The 21,204-nt window shown below is 41.3% G+C and overlaps 1 protein-coding gene across 2 annotated transcripts in view; it reads left to right on the top strand.

The window, feature by feature from the left end:
* Positions 1-12,581, top strand: part of NYAP2 (neuronal tyrosine-phosphorylated phosphoinositide-3-kinase adaptor 2) — a 217,508-nt gene extending 204,927 nt beyond the window's left edge. For both annotated transcript variants that reach the window (XM_028511047.2, XM_036022784.1), the window contains one exon: positions 7,231-12,581. In XM_028511047.2, the coding sequence (XP_028366848.2) occupies positions 7,231-7,458 (228 nt within the window). In that variant the 3' untranslated portion in view covers positions 7,459-12,581. The remainder of the gene's footprint in view (positions 1-7,230) is intronic.
* The last annotated feature ends 8,623 nt before the right edge of the window (positions 12,582-21,204 follow it).

The following is a 21,204-nucleotide window of genomic DNA, read 5'->3' as shown; positions in this document are numbered from 1 at the left end:
TGGACTGAGCACTGAGGTTGAGGGTAGGTGCCGCCTGGGTTCAAAACTCCCAGGAAATATACCTTCTTAAACCTTGTACAATTTAGGATTGTTGGAGTCAGTGAAGCCAAAGAGAAATCAAAGCATTCATTAAACGAAAAAAAAAATCAAAAGCTCATTTCCTGAAAATGCTCAGAGGGCGTTACACTTCTCGTCTTCCACTTGTTTGTTTTGTCCTTCATTTCACAAACATCTGTTACCTCTTTCCACGGTGCTGAAGGCTAAGGAAGTGAGGAGGAACAACAGGGCCCCATCTTCAAAAAACTCACCATCTACGGGGCGTAGAGGATTGACAGTTTTTGTGTCTACTTTGTAGTTAGAGCTAAACGATTATCGTCCTCTCTGAACACAAGGTGTGAGTTGTTTTCATTTTACAGACAAAGAAACAAGGTGTCCGGAGGGTTAAGTGACTCGTCCCAGATCTCCCAGCTGATAAGTGGCCAACCCTGTTTGTGTGTTATCCATTGTGTCCCCCTCTGCTGTCTCCTAGGAAAGAAGATACAGCATGCTCATCACACAAATAGGCTTGTTGTTCCACAAGGGGGGACGCACAGTGTGTTGGAGGAGTGTAGGATCAGCTACAGTTGTCACTGTGTAGCACAGAAGTTAAAACCAGCCTCTGCCCTTGGAAGTGACTTGTGCCCCAGGGCTTGATTGAAGGACACCGCTATCAGCCTGACGACTGAGGTGTTTTCCTTCTTTTTGCAGACAGCACAAGCGAGCAGGCTGTGTGAACGTGGAACTCTCTTGTGTCTCTTGTGTTTCTTGTCTCTTGTATCCATGCCATGCTAAGACTTACCACCTTATTCTTAAACCTATTTTTGAGTGGGTTTTACATAACTGATCATGCAGGCAAGCACGGATGTATAAAAAAAATCACATCCATGGCTTAAAATAGCATCACATCACATTGTTCATTGCATGTCCAGTAGTAGATCAGCGGCGGTATACTGAGGGGCGTGTGTCTTCAGGTGCGGGATAGAGGGGAGCTGATGTGTACTCACCACATGGCATTCACGCGCAGCTCTGTAGCCCAGACGCGGCACTCACGTTGTCAATGTGTCCGTCTCCGAAAGTTACATTGAAACGCGGGAAATAAGCTGCAGCTCCCGCACATGCCTCAGGTGTAAAGTTATCTAAGGATTCTTCCATAAAGCATAGGCTCTGAGTCAACATTGCTGGTAAATGAGCAAGGATTACAAGAGATTAAGTTAAAAAAAAAAAAAACAAAAACGCCTGGTCAATAGATCAGACTTAAAGATGAAAAAAATAAAAATAAAAAATAACAACAACTCCAAAAACTATGGTAAAAGCAAGAGCTACACCAAAGGCGCTATTATTTCAAACAATATCATAAACATCTAAAAGCTTGGGGCGTTTCATCTGTAATCTTTAATTCTCCTAATCCCTCGGGCAGGAAAAAGGGTGAACAGCTTGTCCGATGTCACAGAAGTGAACTTGACAGCCAGGATCAAATGGGCAGACACTTAGGTTATCTGTTCAGACTGCCTGATTCTGACCTTTAGAGGAAAGGGGGAAAAAATCTTTCCGTTCAATCATCTTCCTGGCCTTGAATTTATACTTTCAAAAGCTCAATAAATGGTGTTGATAATAATTATAAAGTCACCAGGATTGTTTGACTGGACTTTTTAAATGCTTTCCATACACAACAATGTGATATTGGGTCACCTCTATGTAGTTCCAAAATATCAAATATTATAAAACCGCTAACATGTAGCAAACCTCACTCGTTGAAACCAAAAGACTTTTTTTCTATGTAATGATAAAAAATATGGATTTGATTGATCACTTGTTATTTGACAACTAACTAATAAAACGATTTTATCTGTGACTCTGCTGACCAGCTAATTATAACTCTTGCAGCTCCGTGTTATATCAATTTCAAAAGGGGTTTTGAGGGCCTGGCTTGCTGCCTCTGCTATGTCAAGCTGACCTCTTGTTTCTAAAATACAGTTAGAAAAGAAAAGAAAAATAATTCACAAAAAGCATGTCACAAAACAATAGAGACCTCAATGTCATTTAACTCTCCACGACAGCTCATTGCTTCCATCTAAAGAATGAAAGGTAGTTACATATTCTTTGGAAAGAATTGAGTCTTCTCAAGTGATTTTTAAAAATATGCATTTTTTGACTCAAAACAGTGTTAAATTTACAAAAATATTTCAAAACACTTACAGAAGGACCCTGTGTAACCCACACCTAGTTTTCACAATTGTTAACATGTTACATTAACCACGATACGTTTGTCACACCTGGTGCATCAATATTGATACATTATTATTAAAGCCGGTGGTGCTTTATTTGGCTTTCCTTGTTGTTGTTGTTTTTTTAAGAAATTGAGGCTTTTTAAATTATTTTTATTTATTTATTTTTAGAGAGGGAAGGGAGGGAGAAAGAGAGAGAGAGAGAAACATCCATGTGTGGTTGCTGGGGTCGTGGCCTGCAACCCAGGTATGTGCCCTGACTGGGAATCGAACCTGCGATGCTTTGGTTCGCAGGCCGCACTCAATCCACTGAGCTATGCTAGCTGGGGCAGCTTTCCTTCATTTTTAATCTGTCTTTCTCAGGAGGCCACATCAATTGGTTTTAGTCATCATGTCTCCTTTCCTCCCTAGACTGTGACAGTTTCCTCCACTTTGCGTATTGTGCAGGGCCTCCCTAGTTTTGAGGATTTCGGGACTGATGCTTTGCAAAATGTTTTTTCATTTGCATCTGTTCAGTGTTTTTCTCATCGTTAGATGGGAGGTTTGGTTTAGCGAAGGACGTCCTCAGAGGTAAGCGGCCTTTCTCGTCACATCGTAACGTAATAAGGGCGCACGCTGTCAGCGTCACTTGTCACTGTTCATCACCTGGTGTGGGGCGAGTAGTGCCGCCCAGGTGTCTCTACCGGAAAGGTCCCCTGCTCCCCTTTCCCTGCTCTTCCCTCTGGTGAGAAGTCAGTGTGCAGAGCCTGTTCTTAAGGGGCATAGGCCTATTTTTCACGTCCTTGAAGAGGAGCTCCACTTGGCTTTATGGACTTATTAGCCAAGAATATTGCCTCTGCTGAATCACGTTAATATGAAAATCTTGTCCAAGACACGTGTGGCCATACCACTTGAACAATTGTTCACAGTTTGCGCTCATTGTATGCGAACTTGCCTGTGTATGTTTCCTTCTATTCCTTCACGGTGTGTGTAATGAACACGTGTGGATTAAAGATGGGGAACAAGCCCACTTGATCAAATAGCTAAACTAGAAGAGTTCATTTACAGGGCTTGGTTTGGACTTAGTCGTAAATCTAAACCCAGAGTTCTTTTAACTCCCGGGATGAAGTAGGATGGGGTTTTACAGCTAAATTTAAATCGGATATGAAGAATTCGATAATAAAAAAAAAGATTAAGGAAAGTATGAAAACTTTCATGGGTGGCCTTCCCAATACATTTCATAAAATTGCTAAACATGCTATTTATTTTGTCAAAACTAACGAATTCAAGAATAACATTTTATTAGCAGAATGAAATAAAACTTTTAGACACGTTTTAGAGGAGAGGGATTTGGCCATATACATGGCCTTAGCAGGAACATTGGGGTTCAGCGTAGAAGAATTGGAAAGAACGTGCCCCCCCCCCCCAGAAAGTCACATTTCAAAACACGTGCTATTTGAAAGTGAGTATGGGAGCAGGTTTATTTATCTTCCCTCAAATTAGCCACAGCATTCACGCATTCACCTCATTCTAACGTAGTGATAACAATGGTTGTAGGTGTTCTAAACAAGAAAAATTGTCTGGTAGCAGATTGAACACGAGAGAATTCTATATCACACTGGTCATATTTGTAGAAAGATTTAAAATAAAAAAATTACTTGCGAGGCTATTCTCTAACAACTTGGACTGGGAGTGCCGTACACTGCCTAGCTCTCTTCCACGTTTGGGCTGTGCTTTCTCGTGGGGTTTGTGTTGATACCTGGCTACCAAAAGAACATAGTTAACATGACAGAGTCGGTGTGAAAAAAAAATGGGTTGCTTTTTATCTACTAATACTTTAAACCATCAAGTCAATCATATGGACATGTAAGTATGCTAAAATAAAAATGCAACTAACAGGAAAAACCATACTTTATAACTTTATTTTTAAGCTTCTATCTTTAGGTTTCTAAATAACGGATTATTCTTAACAAATGGACATCCTTATCTATGGCATTGATTTCTAATGGACAGAAACCACGCACTGATCACAGATGGTGTGATACAGTTTTGCATGTGTAAAATGTAGCCACAGCGATGAGATGTATTGGTGATGCTGCTGACAGAGTTAATCCAGGAAAATTATTTTGCAGTGAGGTATAATGATTCACAACCTAAAATATTCATAGAAATTAACTAATACATGATTTAATGTTTGTGTGGGCCAGTAAATGCTATGCAAATATTGAAATAACGTTGTAAATATCTGGCGAGTTTTCTAAGGGGCAATACGTACTGTTAATAGTGGTGACTTCTATTCGTGAATAAAATCTCTATCGAGAGCTTAACGACTGTTCGGCATGGAAGAGATTGGGGGCGTACCCTCTGAGAACTGGGTGTGATCAATTCCATTTATAACAATTTATAGCCACAATAAATTTTGCTTGTATTTCCACCAAATTAGAGCGACTGTATCATTATTGCATAGATGATTCATTTACAAAATATTACAAATCTTTTTAAACATTTCCAAGCTGCTCTGGCAGTCTTCTATGGGGACAAAAACCTGTTGATTATAATAAGTCGACAAACACCTAGACTTGCATTTAAAGGGAACACTCATGGTCAAGGTTCTGAGCTCAGGCCCAGCAGACACCAAAAGGCATAAGACACAGCTCATCCTTTCAAACCATTTTATATCCAGTTAGGTACATCGAAGAACTTTAAGAGTATCAGTTTTGGAACTCCACGGTCTTTTATTTTGTTTTATTTGATAAGCACTTTTGATCGACTCATAAAGTCATAAATATATTTGAATTTTTGAGTAGCATCTGGAAACGGTGGTACAGATAATAGCTATTATGATGATTTCTAAGTAATATTCAGGAGATGGAGCATGCTGTAGTAGAAAGAATATTCATTTTCCAAACACATCTGAGTTTGGTGCGCCTACGTCACAGCTAATGAGCTGTGACCCTGATCTGGTGCCTTACGTTTTCTGCGAGTCAGTTTTCTCGCCTGTGGTAGGCGGGCGAATCCTAACTTTCAGTGTATCTGGCAGGGTTTACTGTAACGTCTATACAGCTCCTTGCAAACGCTTGGCGGAAAGCAGGTGCGGAAAACTCCTAGGTACTTGTCAGTATCAGAATAATAATGCTCAGGCAATTCCTTAACCCTTTTTGAAAATGACTTCATGTTCATTATCCAATTTAATCCGCACAGCAACTTCTGAAACTGAGATGTTCTCAGTTCTGTCCTTCCGACAGAGGGGCCATTAGGGGAAATTTGAAACCTCTGGGAGCAGATCCTCATCTTTGAGCTCTAGGTCCCGCCCTCCTGGAGAGGGTCAGGAACTGTGGGGATCTGATACAGCCTCTTTCACACCGAGACCTTTGTGCGTGGCTTTGGCAAAGATAGGACTTCTTGAAGCCTTAATGTCCCCATCTGCACGTGAGGGCAGTGTCCTAATGTATTTTGCCTAATTTATTTTCCTAATTTATTACGATCCTTTTCGGTTGTGTGTGCATTGAGGGTCAGTGTAGTGCAGCTATCAGAGGCATGGATGTTGCAGATGAACTCCTGGGTTCAGATCCTAACTCTGCCATTCGCTGGCTCTGTAACCTTAGCCAAGTCACCAGACCTCTCTCTCTCTCACTTTGCTCATCATTGTGGGTTAATAATACTTTCTTCGGAGCGTCATCATTGTGAGGAATAAACGAATTCAGCTGTGCAAAGTGTGTAGCATGGGATGTGGTATAGAATGAACATTAGATAAGCATTTGCTCTGATTATTATGCTAAAGTTGTAACGTCAGACTCAGGGACCCTACGTGAGCTATTTTACTCTTTCTAGTCATCAAGTAGATGTGCTTAAACGATTCAATAGAAACTTGCCCATGACTCAGTTACATCACTGTCCTTGTGTGACAGGCCCAACCACTAGCTCTGTTCTAAAGATCAGGTATTGGCGGACATGGCCACATGCACCCGGAAGCAGTGTCCATCTGTCCAAAACTATGTGTAGCCCTGACTGGAGGGGTGCAGTGGGTTGGGCATTATCTCTCAAAGCAAAAGGTCGCCGGGTCAGGACACGCGCCTGGATGGCGGGCCAGGCAGACAATTGATGTGTCTCTCACACATTGCTGTTTCTCTCCTCCTCTTTCTTCCTTCATTTCCCTCTCTCCAAAAATAAGTAAACAAAATCGTTATAAAACAAAAATATATGTATGTGCATCAATATATAGTCAGCACTGAATCTTTTCCTGGTCCCCATTTGACCTGATGAGTCTGCCTCTCTGAAGCTGTAGAGCTGGAGGGTTTGTGTCCGTGTGACTCCAGGAACCAGTGACCCCAGTTTAGACATTTGTAGAGGCGCCGGGGTGGGGGGGTATAACAAAAACTTCTTTGCACGGGAATTACTTAAGCATTTAAATTCCGAGCATTAGATGCACACTGAAAGTCGTGTTGGTAAAAAGGACTAAAAGTCTTAATTCTATATGCAATTTATAAGCCAGAAAAAAGGAGAATGGTGACATACGTAACAGTGTCAACAATAAAAATCAAGTGAAAAAAAGAAAAAAAGCCCAAGTTTTAAGAATGAAAATGTTCATTAAAATCTTTAAAACATATCACATTCATATTAAATGTCACTAAAAAAGTAATTCCAATAGTTTAATGTAGACATATTGAAATCTATGAATGTAATAGGTAAATATTTGGCAAATGGCTTCAAAGGGTAAAAAAAAGTTTTATTTCCAGATGTGGACTTCGACAACATCATACAAAAATACTCATGCCTAAACTATTGTTTAATAATATTCCAGTGTTTACTAATTATGTAGACATTGTATTTATAGTTTCCATACTTTAACTTTGCTTTGTAAGAATTTCAAACAGCTGAGATTTTTCGAAACAACTACTAGCACAGTGCAAAAAAAAAAAAAACAACAACCCCAAACCTGCTTTCATTCCGTTCTTTTCTTCTGTATTCACTCTTTCTTTTTTGCTAGGTGGCATGCATGCAGTGGTTTCAAGGAGACCATACAATGCTTGAGATGATTGAGAAAAAGCGTTGCTTGTGCAAAGAGATAAAGGCTAGACAGAAAACGGAAAAGGGCCTTTGCAAACAGGAGAGCATGCCTATCCTCCCCAGCTGGAAGAAGAGCGCAGGTGCAAAGAAGTACAGCCCGCCGCCCTATTCCAAACAGCAAACGGTGTTCTGGGACACCGCCATCTGACTGTGCACAGGACGGTGGGAGTGCCACGCGACTTACTGCGAAAAGAGAGGTCGGCCCACACGTGTGCTGAGGAACTGTCACGTGTCTTCTTTGTTGGAATGGGATGCCAGCACTTCCCTGGGAAACCCACGGGGAGCTGTGCCTACTCATGGCAAGTTCAAGATCACATGTCTATTTCCTTGCAATTCAGGCACACTTATTTATCACGGATTATTTTGAATCCAGAAGAGATTAAGATGTACATATTTTACTAGTTTATGGGTGACACCTGAAATAATACACATTATACGTATATAAAGGACAGAAATATCAAGAGTTTTACTATATGATATAATTTCGGTATTAACTGGTTTGTTATCTCTTTTATATATGTAATCCCTTGATGCCTTTTATTATTAATTTTTGCAGTTAGAATATTTTTTCTGCCCACCTTTGTCTTCTGTATGACGGCTCACAGCTATAAATCATGTCAGTCACATACTATCTGATCTGGTGCTAGTCCAGTACGAGTTGAATCTCATATTCATTAAGAACACCTGTTGCTTTGTAAGTTTTTAAGAGTGTGACAGGAAATGAATGCAAGCGTGATGCTAACTTTGGGTGTCCGCATTCCATCAGCACCGACATTTTTGCTACTTTGGCTTTATAAGAATTTCTCTTTCATACCGTCCTGACACTAAGCAAATGGTTAGGCAGACTCCAGAGGAAGGTTATTAGGATACACGTGGACGGACACCCCTGCAGAAACTTTTCCTTCGGACTTGACCTTAGGGACACGCATCCTTGCATCGTTGATCTGATTGGAGGAGACCAGGGTTCACTGTGACAAGGGAAGGAGCGAGGAGTCAAAAGCTAGGTAGCCCGATGACCTGCAGGAAGCTGGGACCTGTGGCATCACAGCCACTGCAGGCACGATTTCTAAGGAACTTCCCATGCGTACGTCTGCTTCCCCCAGAGAATGAGACACATTCAACCAGATGCGTTTACATCTTTCAGCACTCTAAATGCCAACCTTCCCCCAAATTGAGGTATACTAATGCAATGGGATTTTTTTTGTTAATTTTTTCAAACGAGTTTATTACCGCATTTTTTGGGGTTGTAATCTCCTGTGCACGATTCACACCCATTCCCACTGATTACGACGCCAGGACCAAAGACGCATGACCACGGATTGATTTCGTTTTGTTTCACGGAAGAAACAGGAAGTGCAGGGGATCAGGGACAGGGTGGATTCCGTTGTGTGTGGTGGTGAAATCTACATTAAACAAAGCATATATATCTTTTAAGAATAGCTTGTTAGTTGAATATAAATATTGCCACAAATGAATAAAAAGGAAACTATCACATATATTTTGTATATTTAAATTACTATTTATGCTTCCTAAAATCGACAGTATGTGGTTCTTCTTTAACAATCAATCGAGTATTATATTTCTGAGAGGAAAGGTCTGTGTTTGAAGTTATTGTCATAGTGGTTTTCCTTGTAAGGGTTTTGACAGCAATAGTACAGTGTTGCTCAATAAAAACCAAATATAACAGGAGTTAGGGGATTTTTGTAACCTATATTGCTAAGAACCTAGTAATGCTTTATCGATAATAGTTTCTTTTAAGCCTTTGAAATCTTGTAAGATAATTTTTTAATATTTTATAATTAATGTATATTTTGATGTCCAACGAGAATTCTGAAAAAAAAAATAAGGAAACAGGTAAGTGAGAACATGTGTGTCTGCTGTGTGCGCATGCGCGTGACTGAGGACTCAGGGGACAACTGTATACATAAAATAAATGCTTTCTAGGGTTTCAGGCTTTGCTTGTGCAACTGAGGTGGTAAAAAAAAAAAAAAACGCAGAATCACAACTACAGGAAATCACAGAGGGATCTTAAGGAGCTTAAACTGATCCTGTTGCCACGTTTCACCAGTTCTGAACCCCAACAATCCATGAGACGCGGCTCCGGGTGATAACAGTGTGTTAAGATCAAATCAGAATTAAAATAAAATGTGTTCCTGACCCAAGTTGTTACACTGATTTAAGTTGTTAGGACCCCGTACACTCAGGCCAGTCAATCAGATGTAAGAGACACCGGTTCTCAGCATCTTTGTGGTAGTCTGGGTTGAGGTGCATGGCCAGGCTCCGTGGGGTGACGACTGGGGAATCCCCTTGAAATTTACATTTCGGCAACACGTGCAAGTGTGGTTTTCAGACGCTGATCTTTTCCATATCTCTCCGAGTTGAGCCGAAGACATTTTTTTTTAATGCTGGCCACTTGTCAAGAAGGAAACGGAGGCACTGACGTGACTTGGGCTAGATTCGGCCATCCCCATTGGTTCCGCCAAACTCAGGCTGGTGCCAGGTTTCAGGTACTTCTTTTTAAAAGTCAGTGATTTTCTAGAAAGACAACCTGTTTGAAATTCTGATCTCAGTCAACAGTTGCCATTTAATTTCTCCAGATCTTGCTTTCCGTGGCAAGTCATGGAAAGATCTGGAAAAGATCTGGAAAAGTGGCTTCGCTGATGTTGACTCAAGAACCGTTATTCTGTGCAGACACACCTGTCGGCTGTGGCTTCGCCTGTGTGGTAACAGCCATTCCACAACAACTTGCCTCTTAGTACAGCGTTTCTTTCTGAGGGTGGGGGGGAGATGGGTAAGAAAAAGGAAAAAAGCTTACTGTCTAGTGCCAGTCAATCAGGACACTTCAATCTGTGAATGGGGTCGGACAATTTCTCTTTTCTTAAAACCCATCTACAGCCAGAACATGATTGAATGACAGGCTCGTATTTTTTCAGCAGTGCCAAAGAACAAATCTTCTCGTGGCATGGTTATCAGGTTGAAAGCGGTCATACCTGTGAAAAATGGCCCTTTCGTAGCGCAAAGGTGAGAGAGACAGAATTTTATTGGCTGTCAGCAAGATGCTTCTCCATGTGAGAAACTTCTCCGCAGGAAGGAGGCAAATCAACCCCGCCTGTCTGCCCGATCCCAGCGGCCGGCCTCACGTCCTATGTGGAAACAGGGCCGCCCGCTTCCCCACACTTAGGCTGTTGCAGCGGGTCTGCAGTGAAAAGTGATTGAGCTGTGTCCGTGAAGGTGTAGGTCCACCCGCACACACTCGCTGGGAGAGTGAAACCAAACAAAACATCAGGAGGTCACATTTTGTCGTTTAACAGAATATGCACTTTCAAACACACGGCAATTGTGTGGCCACAACTAGACAGAATACTAGTTCACTTTTGATGCCTGGACTTCAGAGACACCGAGGTTCCCAACAGTCTTCTTGGAATGCTCCAGGAGAGGAGAGAAACATTTGTCTTATTACACCGTGGCTTTAGCCTCACCCTCACACCCCTTTGGGTTAATTCTCTCAAGTGAGATTAAGGATCAAGTCAGAAAACACTGACCAAACCGATCGGATATTGTTTAACTAACTGAGACAACCACACAATGCATGTAGGATGCAGTTTTCATGGTACTTACATGTTAAGGTGAGTCACTGGACTAAAACAGAACAGCGCCTGTAAACTGATTATGGCTACCTGTGAAGTTAAGAAAAGAGGCATATGAAGTGAGAGATAATTCACCTTTGCAAATGAATAGAAGTAGAAGAGAGTAGCAGTTCAGAGCTCATTATGTCCCAGATTTAAATGCAAGCGAAAGGAAACTGGTACTGAATAGCACTTAAGATAACTCCCTACATCTTCCCTATATGGAAAAATTGATAGCTAACTGTAGAATGTAGACAATTTGCTATTGGTGCATCATTCATTTGACAGCTCACGAGTGAGCAGCTTATGTATCAGTTATTTAAAAAACATTTTGAAGCACTTGGCATTAAACATTCAAAAAGATGTGGTCCTGCCTTTAAAAAGCTTAATTATGCAATCATTAATATTTTCAAAACAAAGCCAATTATTTTCAAGAAGATACACAATATCACATGTGTTTTGACATCTCCTTTGTGTTTATGGTATTCTCTTTTTTTTAAGATCAAATGTACAGTCAAAATAAAACGCTAAAACATGTAATCAGTGTCTGTGTACAAAGTATATTTATGTGTAAGTCTTTCCATGTGCACACGGGATGCGTACTGCTGTCCATCCGTGAATCAGTAAGAGGATGACGTGTTTTCCTATGTTGGACTTGAGCACTACCGCTTGGGGTTTGGATTAATTTAAAACCTTTGGATACTAGGGTCAAGTACATCGTAGCAAAATATGTGTGTACTCTGGAAAACGATGTCTGTATGTTTCCATTTAAACATATAGTTTGACATTTAGGGGGAAACATCTTTACAGAGATAACGTTGGGTTTCTCTCTACCACACACATAGACGAAGATCTTTTTGAGTGTTCAACTGTTTCCAAATGGGGCTGGGCTTGCCCGCCCTAAAAACATCTACACTTACACGTGTACGCACCCACATACAGTACACATACTGTATATAATATATAGGAAAATGTTTAGTATGCACTCCTTCCGTTCGGGACTCCTTCAGTTGACGTCTGTAGTGTAGCAATCTGTGTCAAGCGCGCTGTGCGTACACAGATCGAAGCACAGTAAAGTCACAGGTCGTGTTACCTTGCACTAAACATGTGTTTACGTATTTAGCAGCTGTACGTTTACTTCATTGCTCTTTTCCAGAAGTGGAAGCAAATAGCTATCGAGAACATTATATAAAATAATATGTTTTTAGTGGGTAATGGCACTACGTTTTTAAAAGACAGGGTTTTTAAAAGAAACCACTTAACATCCATTCCAGCATAACATGTTTACTGTATCAAAAAATATCTGAATGTCATACTGCATTTTTCAGAACACATTAAAAATGTCAGGTATGTGCCTGGAAAATTGTGCTAATAAGCATTAGGTAACAGGTTTCTCTACCCACATGTTGTTAGCCATTTCTATATACATACTAATATAAACTCGGATGTTTTCATTTCTCTTAATTTTTGTATTGATTTTTCTAGGTAACATGTAACTAGAAGTGTACTTTGATACTACTGAAGTAATCAGGTGTTGTTTGACAACAAATTGTTTTCTTTAGTGCATCGACAATATTTTACAATACTTTTGTGGTTATTTATTTGTGCTCCTGTGTAATTATAATAAAAGCAATCATTTAAATTAGTTGACTTTGTGGTCACTGGTGTTTATTCATCAAGAAACAAGAGTAGGAAGAACTTTCTCAAAGAAAAGTGCACGCGTTTTTAACTCCTCACGTTGTTCAGGGGATCGTGTGTCTTGTGGGAGATTGGGGGGGGGGGGGAGCAGGGCCAGGTCCGTAGTGTGGTTATGTGACCCACAAGTGTCCTCAGTCACTGTGTGGATTCTGCCTCCAGTAGGTGATCCACGAAATAAGAGGGGAATTGACATCGCTCATTCTTCAGGACACACCTCATTCCAATGAAATGACTCAGTGTGTGTCTCGAGTGTGCTGGAGGCATTCGAGAAACATTTCCATGAATCCTAGACCTACGTATGCAGACATGATCTTTGTTGGAAGGGTACTTAGCATGCTGATTTATGCAGCTTTTTTCCTAGACTTTAAATGGGGAGCAAGTCAGTATGTGAACCATTACCGGGTTATCAATAACTATGATGTTACTGAGCACCTGAAATAGAACATGTAAGGTTCTGGAGTTCAGCAAGCTTCTAAAACAGAGGACCTGTGGCCAGTATGAGGATTGTGTCAGATTTTCCCCCAGAACGACCTGATGTACACCCCTCAAGCACCCACTTCTCCTGCAACACACACACACACACACACACACACACACACACACACACACTGTATTGTGCTTGAGTCGCCATCACAACGCCCTCTGCCTTGTAATAGTTACTTCTTGGGAGTTCGTTTTCTAACACAATATGGTCAGCTCCAGAAAGAAGAATTGGGTTTGCTTGTTGTAAATCTTTTGTCCCCCAGAGTGACTGGCCCACTGCTCTGCTACATGAATGTACTGATGATCATTGAGTTTATTTATATATACTTATTCAACAAGTATTCATCGAAGTCCTCTGTGTACCAGTGTTCTAGACTGTAAGAGGGCAAAGCCTGTGCGCTTGTAAAGCTGAAGTTCTCGTTGATTTATGTATTCCTTCAAGGTTGTGTCTCCTACTTCCTCTCTTTGATTCCACAAGACAAAAATTGTATGAGATGTTGTGACATTTTGTGATTTATGGCCCAAGATTACTGTAAATACACACATATTTACATGGTTATCTACTTATATCTGTCCATTTACACATTTATTGAAAGTCCACTTTGCTAAAAAGTAAATTAAAGCACTTCATATTAATGCATAAAGTATGGAAAGATAACATCTGTTAGAAATGTGTGAGAACTCTAAGAAAAAGGGAACAAAAGATTAGGGTCTGAGATAAAATCAGCCTAAGTGATCTTAGTTCACAAAATGCAAACCATGTCACGCTATGTAATTGTTAACTCATTGTATAAGGGAAACATATTTATACATTTTACGTTGACTGGTAGTAGAGCGAGCGATAAAAACTACCTGCAAACAATGTGTTAACTGTAACTTTTTTAATTCATCGTAATAACAATACCTCCCATAATGATAGTAATGACTGCCGGGATCTACTGCTCACTCTGTGCCCGATACTGTGCCATTTTAAATGTATTTAACTTGTTTCCTCCCTCAGCCCTATGATCATCTTTATTTTCTGGATAAAGTAGCTGAAGTTGACAGGGCTCTCCCAGACTTACACAGAGAGCAGTTATAGTCCCTGGACACTCATGTCAGATTTGTCTGACTCTAAAACAAAACCAATGCAACACCACCTCTCGTCTCAAGCAACATTCGTCAGTTTGCTACTCCTCACACACGGAGATTCAAAGATACTTTGAACCCCATGCAAACACTCTACACCAGCAGTGCGAGCGGAACCAGCACATCTAACTTAGATTGACTTCCTTAGCACCGGTGAGGCAGGTCTTTCCCCACAACACAACAAACTTCAAAGTTACAACTCAGTGTAGGGGACGTAGGTTTTCAGAAATTGTGTCATTATTGATCATGTCTTATCAATCGTCTCACCGATCGCAGAGACACTGGCACAGGCACTCTGCTCGACACTGTCTTCTTCAGGGACATTTCCTCCCAAGGGCCCTCGAAGGTGTTATTGAGGACACATAGAAGAGACCAACACTTGTTTTCACTGTGGCAGTTAAGAATGTTTGCATATTCTAAATAGGAAGCCAGGTTATTAAAAGACTTGATTAGAGTCACTGGAATAAGTGTTTCGTGGCTGCTTCTTATATGTCCGTCATTCTTTCCAGCGATGGGGATGTGGTCATGAGTGAAACTCGACATTGACCCTGCTCCCCTTAGAGCTTAACGTAACAGGCGTGATTACTCACGTCGCGGTTGGAGGTGGTGGCACCGATGGAACCCCCGACTCAGACCTCAAGGACCACGAGGTGTGATGTTCAGGTGACACTCAAACAGGGCAAACGTCGTAGGCACCTGACTGGCCGACAGAAGCCTGCTCTGAGGACGGGAGAGTGCAAACCGGCTCCGCCCCAGGAGGCTTTGCAGCCCACGCTCCCCTCCTCCCCTTGGGATCTGACGCCCAGGTGTCAGGGATTGGACATGAAGACACGCTGATCTCCTGGAACATGAACAACTCTGAAGAGAATGGCAGGGACCGCGGAGAACGCTCTGTATCAACATGGTCTGCTGGTCTGCTTTCACCGGGAAAAAACTCGCAGAGCCCTGGAAGGATCTGCTTGGATCCGTATCCCTCTGATGTCGTCTAATCTGCCTCCAGTTCAGGTTTGTTCGGCATCTCAACAGAATAACAGATGTGGCAAGGTGGTAAACTTTGGGGCCAAATTAATGTCCATAAGTCTTTGCCCTCTATCCTGTGTAGGGAGGAACTAAGGCCAGACTGTTAATTAGGTCAGGTGCTATGCCGGGGCAGGACTCTGGGAGCGATCCTGACTTTGGGGGTTGTGTACAGAGTTCTACCACATACACCTATCTTGTCCATTTAGGCCACACAACCCTGGAGGGTTTTTTTTTTAATTTAACATTTTTATGCTTATTCCATAAACACGGAAACATATCTTTTCAGGGTGGTAGAATAATCTGTTCAGGACCACTCGTGTACTTAGTGGCAGAGCAAGGACTGAAATTTAAATCTGGCTTTAAAACAAACTCACTTTCCACCACCTGGCTTCCCCCACAGTGAATAATAATTTAAGTAAATGTTGACCGGCGTTGAACATTACTGTAAAATCATAAGAATGCAAATTTTCACGGAGTGAGCCCTTGCAAACGGGAACTGTATTAGTCAGGGTTCTCTGGAGTGTGTGTGTGTGTGTGTGTGTGTGTGTGTGCGTGTGTGTGGTGTGTGTTCCCATCAATTTGACACATAAAATGGACCATCATAGGAGCCTCACGGTACAAAAAACTTGCCTCTGGAACTCGCAGTTTTTCTAGATATTAACTTTCCAAAAACTAGATTGTGTAACCATATAATAAACCACCATTCTTATCTTCTCAAAATGTATAATATGTATTTTTCAGGAGCTATATTTTTACGTTATTGCAAAACCCTTTGTGCTGAATTTCATTGATGTTGCAGTGATTAACCTGATCCTTTTTTAAAAATAATTTGCATTATTTTTTTAAAGATTTATTTATTTATTTATTTTTAGAGAGGGAAGGGAGGGAGATAGAGAGAGAGAAACATCAATGTGCGGTTGCTGGGGGTCACGGCCCGCAACCCAGGCATGTGCCCTGACTGGGAATCGAACCTGCGACACTTTGGTTCGCAGCCGGCGCTCAATCCACTGAGCTACGCCAGCCAGGGCTCCTGATCCTTAAATAAACTGTGAAAAACTTCCAGAAGCTTCTTTTGAAATTCCTCTGGGTGGCATTAAGCATTAAGGATATTAATTGATTCCTTAAATTTTCATTTAAATCAGGCTATTTTTACCCATAGGCTATCAAGTTATCAAATGTGTATTTATCACGAAGAGATCTGCCCTCTTACTTTTAAAACTCTATTTTCATTTTTAGAAAATAAATTATTGATTTTTCTTTGTTAGCTTCTGTATTACAAGGCACATTAAGAAACTTCTCGTTGCCTAGTTAACTTTTCAGCCTGTATTACAGAAAAACTGGGAAAGCCTCTCAGAATACAATTTTAAGTAAATTGGCTGTGGTATGTCACGTCCAGAAAACAGCTTTGTTCAATGACTACTGCTTATGAAAATTGCCACAAATTTTTATGGTTGCACTTCATTAAAAACCATCAAGGTGATAATTTATATCACCTTAATATTTTCAAGTGGAATTATATTGATTAAACCTGATTAATAGCCAATGGACTCAGGAAGCTTGAAGCAAACACTTATCAGACTCATCAATCAAAGCATTAAAAGATTACAGGGTTTTACCAAATTACCTGGGCAGCACTCTTCCTGTATTTTGATCTTAATGATTCCAGGTCATAAGACTTTCTTCTGCTTTAAAATTCCTCAGGATTCCCTAAGGATGTACGACCAAAGGGCTATTGTACGGCCGTGTGTAGCAACAATACAATATGTCCTTCATATTTTTAAGCATAAAACCGAGTCACTTTAAAGATTCACCTTTCTCTTCAAAAATTTGCATAGTACCTGCCAATGAGTACTTTCTTATTTTGAGAAGACTCTTTAAACTTTAATGAAAACTGTCGGTACATCAATTTAAAGATGACCACAGCTCCTATGTAACCCATGTAAATGTCCTTCCAAGGAGAAAAGAGAGTAAACTGAGAAGGAAAAAGAGTCTGATATTTGCAGACCGCTGACGACTGACCTCTTCTCTGAAGGGCCTTGGAGAACCGCCTGCTCACAGGAGTTAGCAGCTTTTGGGAATGCAGCTTCCCAGGAGACAGAAATGCTGGCACCTCAGTCCAGTAGCCCTCTTTTCCTTAGTCCCTCCCTACGGGGCCGAGCTGGAAGTCCTGGCCTGAACACAGCAGGGAGTCCAGTGCCCAGAATTCGCCGGAGACCAGAAGTTACAACTACTAGATTTGGGTGTTTGTAACCGGCTTCCTGTCTAAACATCCTGAGCTGAGGTTGAAATGCGAAACAATTTTATTTCTGGAATTAAACCAGGAAGATTTATTATCAGTTTGGGTCATGTTCAGTTTTGAAAATATTGTTATTGGCTAGTTCTACTTTGAGAAATGTGTAGGTTTAGTGTCTGGTAAAACTCATGCGTCAGTAAAGGGAGGTCCGAGTCGTTATTTTCCAGCTGGAGACTCAACTGAGACTCAGAAGTCCCTGGAGTGCGGCGTCAAGAGTCACCGAGAAGTCACTCAACAAATGGGTTTTCCAGAGAGGTTTGGTCGAAAGGATATTCTGCACACCGGGTAGGATTAGAAGAGAAAAAGACAAGGTTAATAAAAGAAGCTGATTATTGCCCTGGCTGGCATAGCTCAGTGGATTGAGTGCGGGCTGCGAACCAAAGTGTCACAGGTTCGATTCCCAGTCAGGGCACATGCCTGGGTTGCGGGCCATGACCCCCAGCAAAACCGCACATTGATGTTTCTTTCTCTCTCTTTCTCCTTCCCTTCCCTCTCTAAAAATAAATAAATAAAATCTTTAAAAAAAAGAAGCTGATTATTGAAGTCCTGGTCCAAATGATAGACTGGGAAAACGTGTGGCAAGTGGGTCTTCCTGGCTATAGAGAAGAGGGTGCTCTATAGCAGGGTTGGGGAGAAAGGTGAAAGCTCAGGAAAAGAACGCAGGCAGCACATCACTGATGGTGGTCTGATAAAGGTACTCACACCCTCCACTCTTCCCTAAAGCAAAATTCCTGAGTGCCCTGGGGTTGGGGTGGGTGCGGGTGGGTGTAAGAGGAGGTGGAGCATAGGCACTGAGCTTGAAATAGCTTTCCCACGGAGCTTGGGGAGCTGAAAAAGAGAAGACATTTTTATAGCACTTCTATCTAAAACCCGAGTGTCTAGCTTCACAGAGTCCCTCATGCGTGATCCAGGAATAGAAGCGTGTGATGGGGGTGTGAAGACACTCAAGACAGCCATCAGCACCGCCCAGTTTCCGGACCAGAGTGCAGCAGGAGTGCCAAGTGTCGCGGGTGTGCATGAGGGGGACTGCTGAGGACACATGCAGAGGAGGGCCAGATAGGGCCACGTCATCTCAGCTGACGGGCAGGCGAGCACCAAGAACCAGCTCCCCCTAACTTCCCTCCCACACGCTTTGAACACCCAGGAGCCTCCGGATTATTAGCATTCCATTAGAAAGGGAGGGAGAGGGGAAACCCTAATTGCCCCCAAACGTCCCAAAGTAACTGCTACTTCTCTGCCATGAGAGGTTTGGAATTCAAAGGATAGTGTCAAGCTGCATAGTTTGAAGAGAGGGGTCAAGGGTGCAGGAAGGAAGGAGAGGAAAAAAGGAAAAGAGAAAGAGGAACAGAAAGGGAAAGGAAAGGAACAGAATAGACAAGGAAAACAGGAAACTGCAAATGAGAAAACTAAAATGGACAAAAAAGTCACAGTCTCCATAGTCGCTAGTTGAATTGCAGTATGATTTCGTGCCATAGAATCAAGTCAACGTAACCTTGATACTAGAAACAGCCTCTCAGCTTTCACAGTGGTCCCAACGCGAAATTTCTGAGATGAAAACGTAATTCTAACGCAGTGTTTGAGCAAAAACAAAACAAAAAACAAAAAAACCCCTACTGGCACCATCTTAATAAGATCACCATATGGAGGCCGGAATCTCTGCAGTCAGCCTGTGGATAATGTTGATAAAGTTAATTACTTGGAAAAGAAAAAATTCCCTGGCAAAGTGGGAGAAGAAAGAGAGAGGGAACTGGAGGAATATGCGTAAGTGACCTGTAAGGGTAGTGACTGTTTCATCTTCAAAGTAGGGAAGGGCCTGCTGATACCATAAAAACCCTATGGAATAAGAAATAGGACTTTATGTATCTTTCTAATGTCTCTTTTTAAAAAAAGATTTTATTTATTTATTTTTAGAGAGGGAAGGGAGGGAGAAAGAGAAAGAGAGAGAAACATCAATGTGCGGTTGCTGGGGGCTGTGGTCTGCAACCCAGGCATGTGCCCTGACTGGGAATCGAACCTGCAATGGTTTGGTTCACAGCCCGCACTCAATCCACTGAGCTACGCCAGCCAGGGATTCTTTCCAATGTCTTAAAGGGCAACATAGAAACTCACTAACAGCGATGACACAACTATCCAACACGGGGACTAGGGGTGGAGGACGTGGGTCAAAGTGTATGTAAGCTAAGTCCTCCTGTCACAGTGGCAAGGCACTGATGCTGTTTTTATTTAAAAATGTTAATAAGCATGTTAACAGTAAATTCTAAAAACAATCCAAATTAAAAGACATCTGTAGAGCACGGGATTAAGAAAAAGAAAGCATTTCAGAACTTCACTATTGTTTTTCTGTACGGTTTGGCGTTACTGTGAGCAAGAATTACTCCAGTGAATATTCAAGGGTTGTAACAATAATGCCTTTTGGTGTAGTGGTTCAATCCATGGATGTTAGCGTCCCTGGATTTTAAATCTGGCACTCAGTATTTAGAGTCTCAGAAGCTTAGGACGTATTCTTTAACCTCTCTTGTCTTAGTTTCTTCACCTGTAAAATGGAGGAGAAATTGTAACTTCCTTTTTTTTATCATTGCAAGGATGTAAGCTGTGGGTGTAATCTCCGAAAACCGATCTGTGCACTGTGGAAGTGCTCTATGAGTATTGGGTTTTACCGCCCGGCGCTTTGCCTGGGCAGACATGTATTTACTTATAGAATGGTGACTCGAATCCACAGAGAGGTTATATTTAGGCTGTTCATCTGCATGCTGATGGAGACAGAAAATCTCTTCTGAATGGGCTACTTCCTCTTCACCCATAAAAATCTTCAGCGCTCCCCAGTTGCCTGGGGAGACAGTTTCCATTTCTTGACAAAGCGACTGATCTATGTTGTCCCCCTTTTAGCACTTCCTGAGCAAGCCTGCTAAGCTGTGGTTCTTAACCAAAATAATCTATCGAGATCATTATTCCTCTCTGTAGGAACTTAGCTTCATCCAGTATCGATAGTAGAATTTCAACACATGTTCAGCAAATACATGAATGAATAAAAAATGAAACGAATGAATGAGATTATATAACTGTAATAACCCTGTTGTTTGTTTGATTCCAGAAATAGTATTTATTCCACTCCTAAAGATCTCAAAAAATACATTATACAATCTTTTTCTGTGCCATATAAATCCAATATGATAAGAAAATAAAACCCATTTTTTTCTGACTCTTTGGGGCTCTGATTAGAACAGAGTATTACCAAGAGTTGATTCTATATACATATTTGTTGAGTGAGTTAATACATGAATGGCTAAACAGATGAATGAATTAATATGCGTTCATTCTAAGCCAGTGAACTCCTATTAAACACAGTTAGTTGAATTGAACTGCTGTTAAAATTTGAGTTTTTTCATTGTAGAATTAAAACCTTTAATCCATAGTGTAAATGTCTAGGTATTCCTAAAATAGGTGATATGTAAATGCAATACGAGAGCCAAAACTCGGCTATTCAATGTTTTATCTATTCATCGTGTAGAGCCGTTTTCTCTACTAAAATGCTTTCACTGCCAAACATTAGTTTCCTTTCAGCCTTTATTTGTTCTTGCTGTGGTCATGATGCAGAGGATCCCAGCTAGCCAGCAGCTGTAAAGGGCCTCTGTCACATCAGCAGTGA

Source organism: Phyllostomus discolor, chromosome 4, assembly GCF_004126475.2.
Source record: "Phyllostomus discolor isolate MPI-MPIP mPhyDis1 chromosome 4, mPhyDis1.pri.v3, whole genome shotgun sequence".
NCBI classification, from domain to species: Eukaryota; Metazoa; Chordata; class Mammalia; order Chiroptera; family Phyllostomidae; genus Phyllostomus; species Phyllostomus discolor.
The sequence above is the reverse complement of the archived record's forward strand: the minus strand, read 5'-3'. Positions and strand labels throughout refer to the sequence as shown.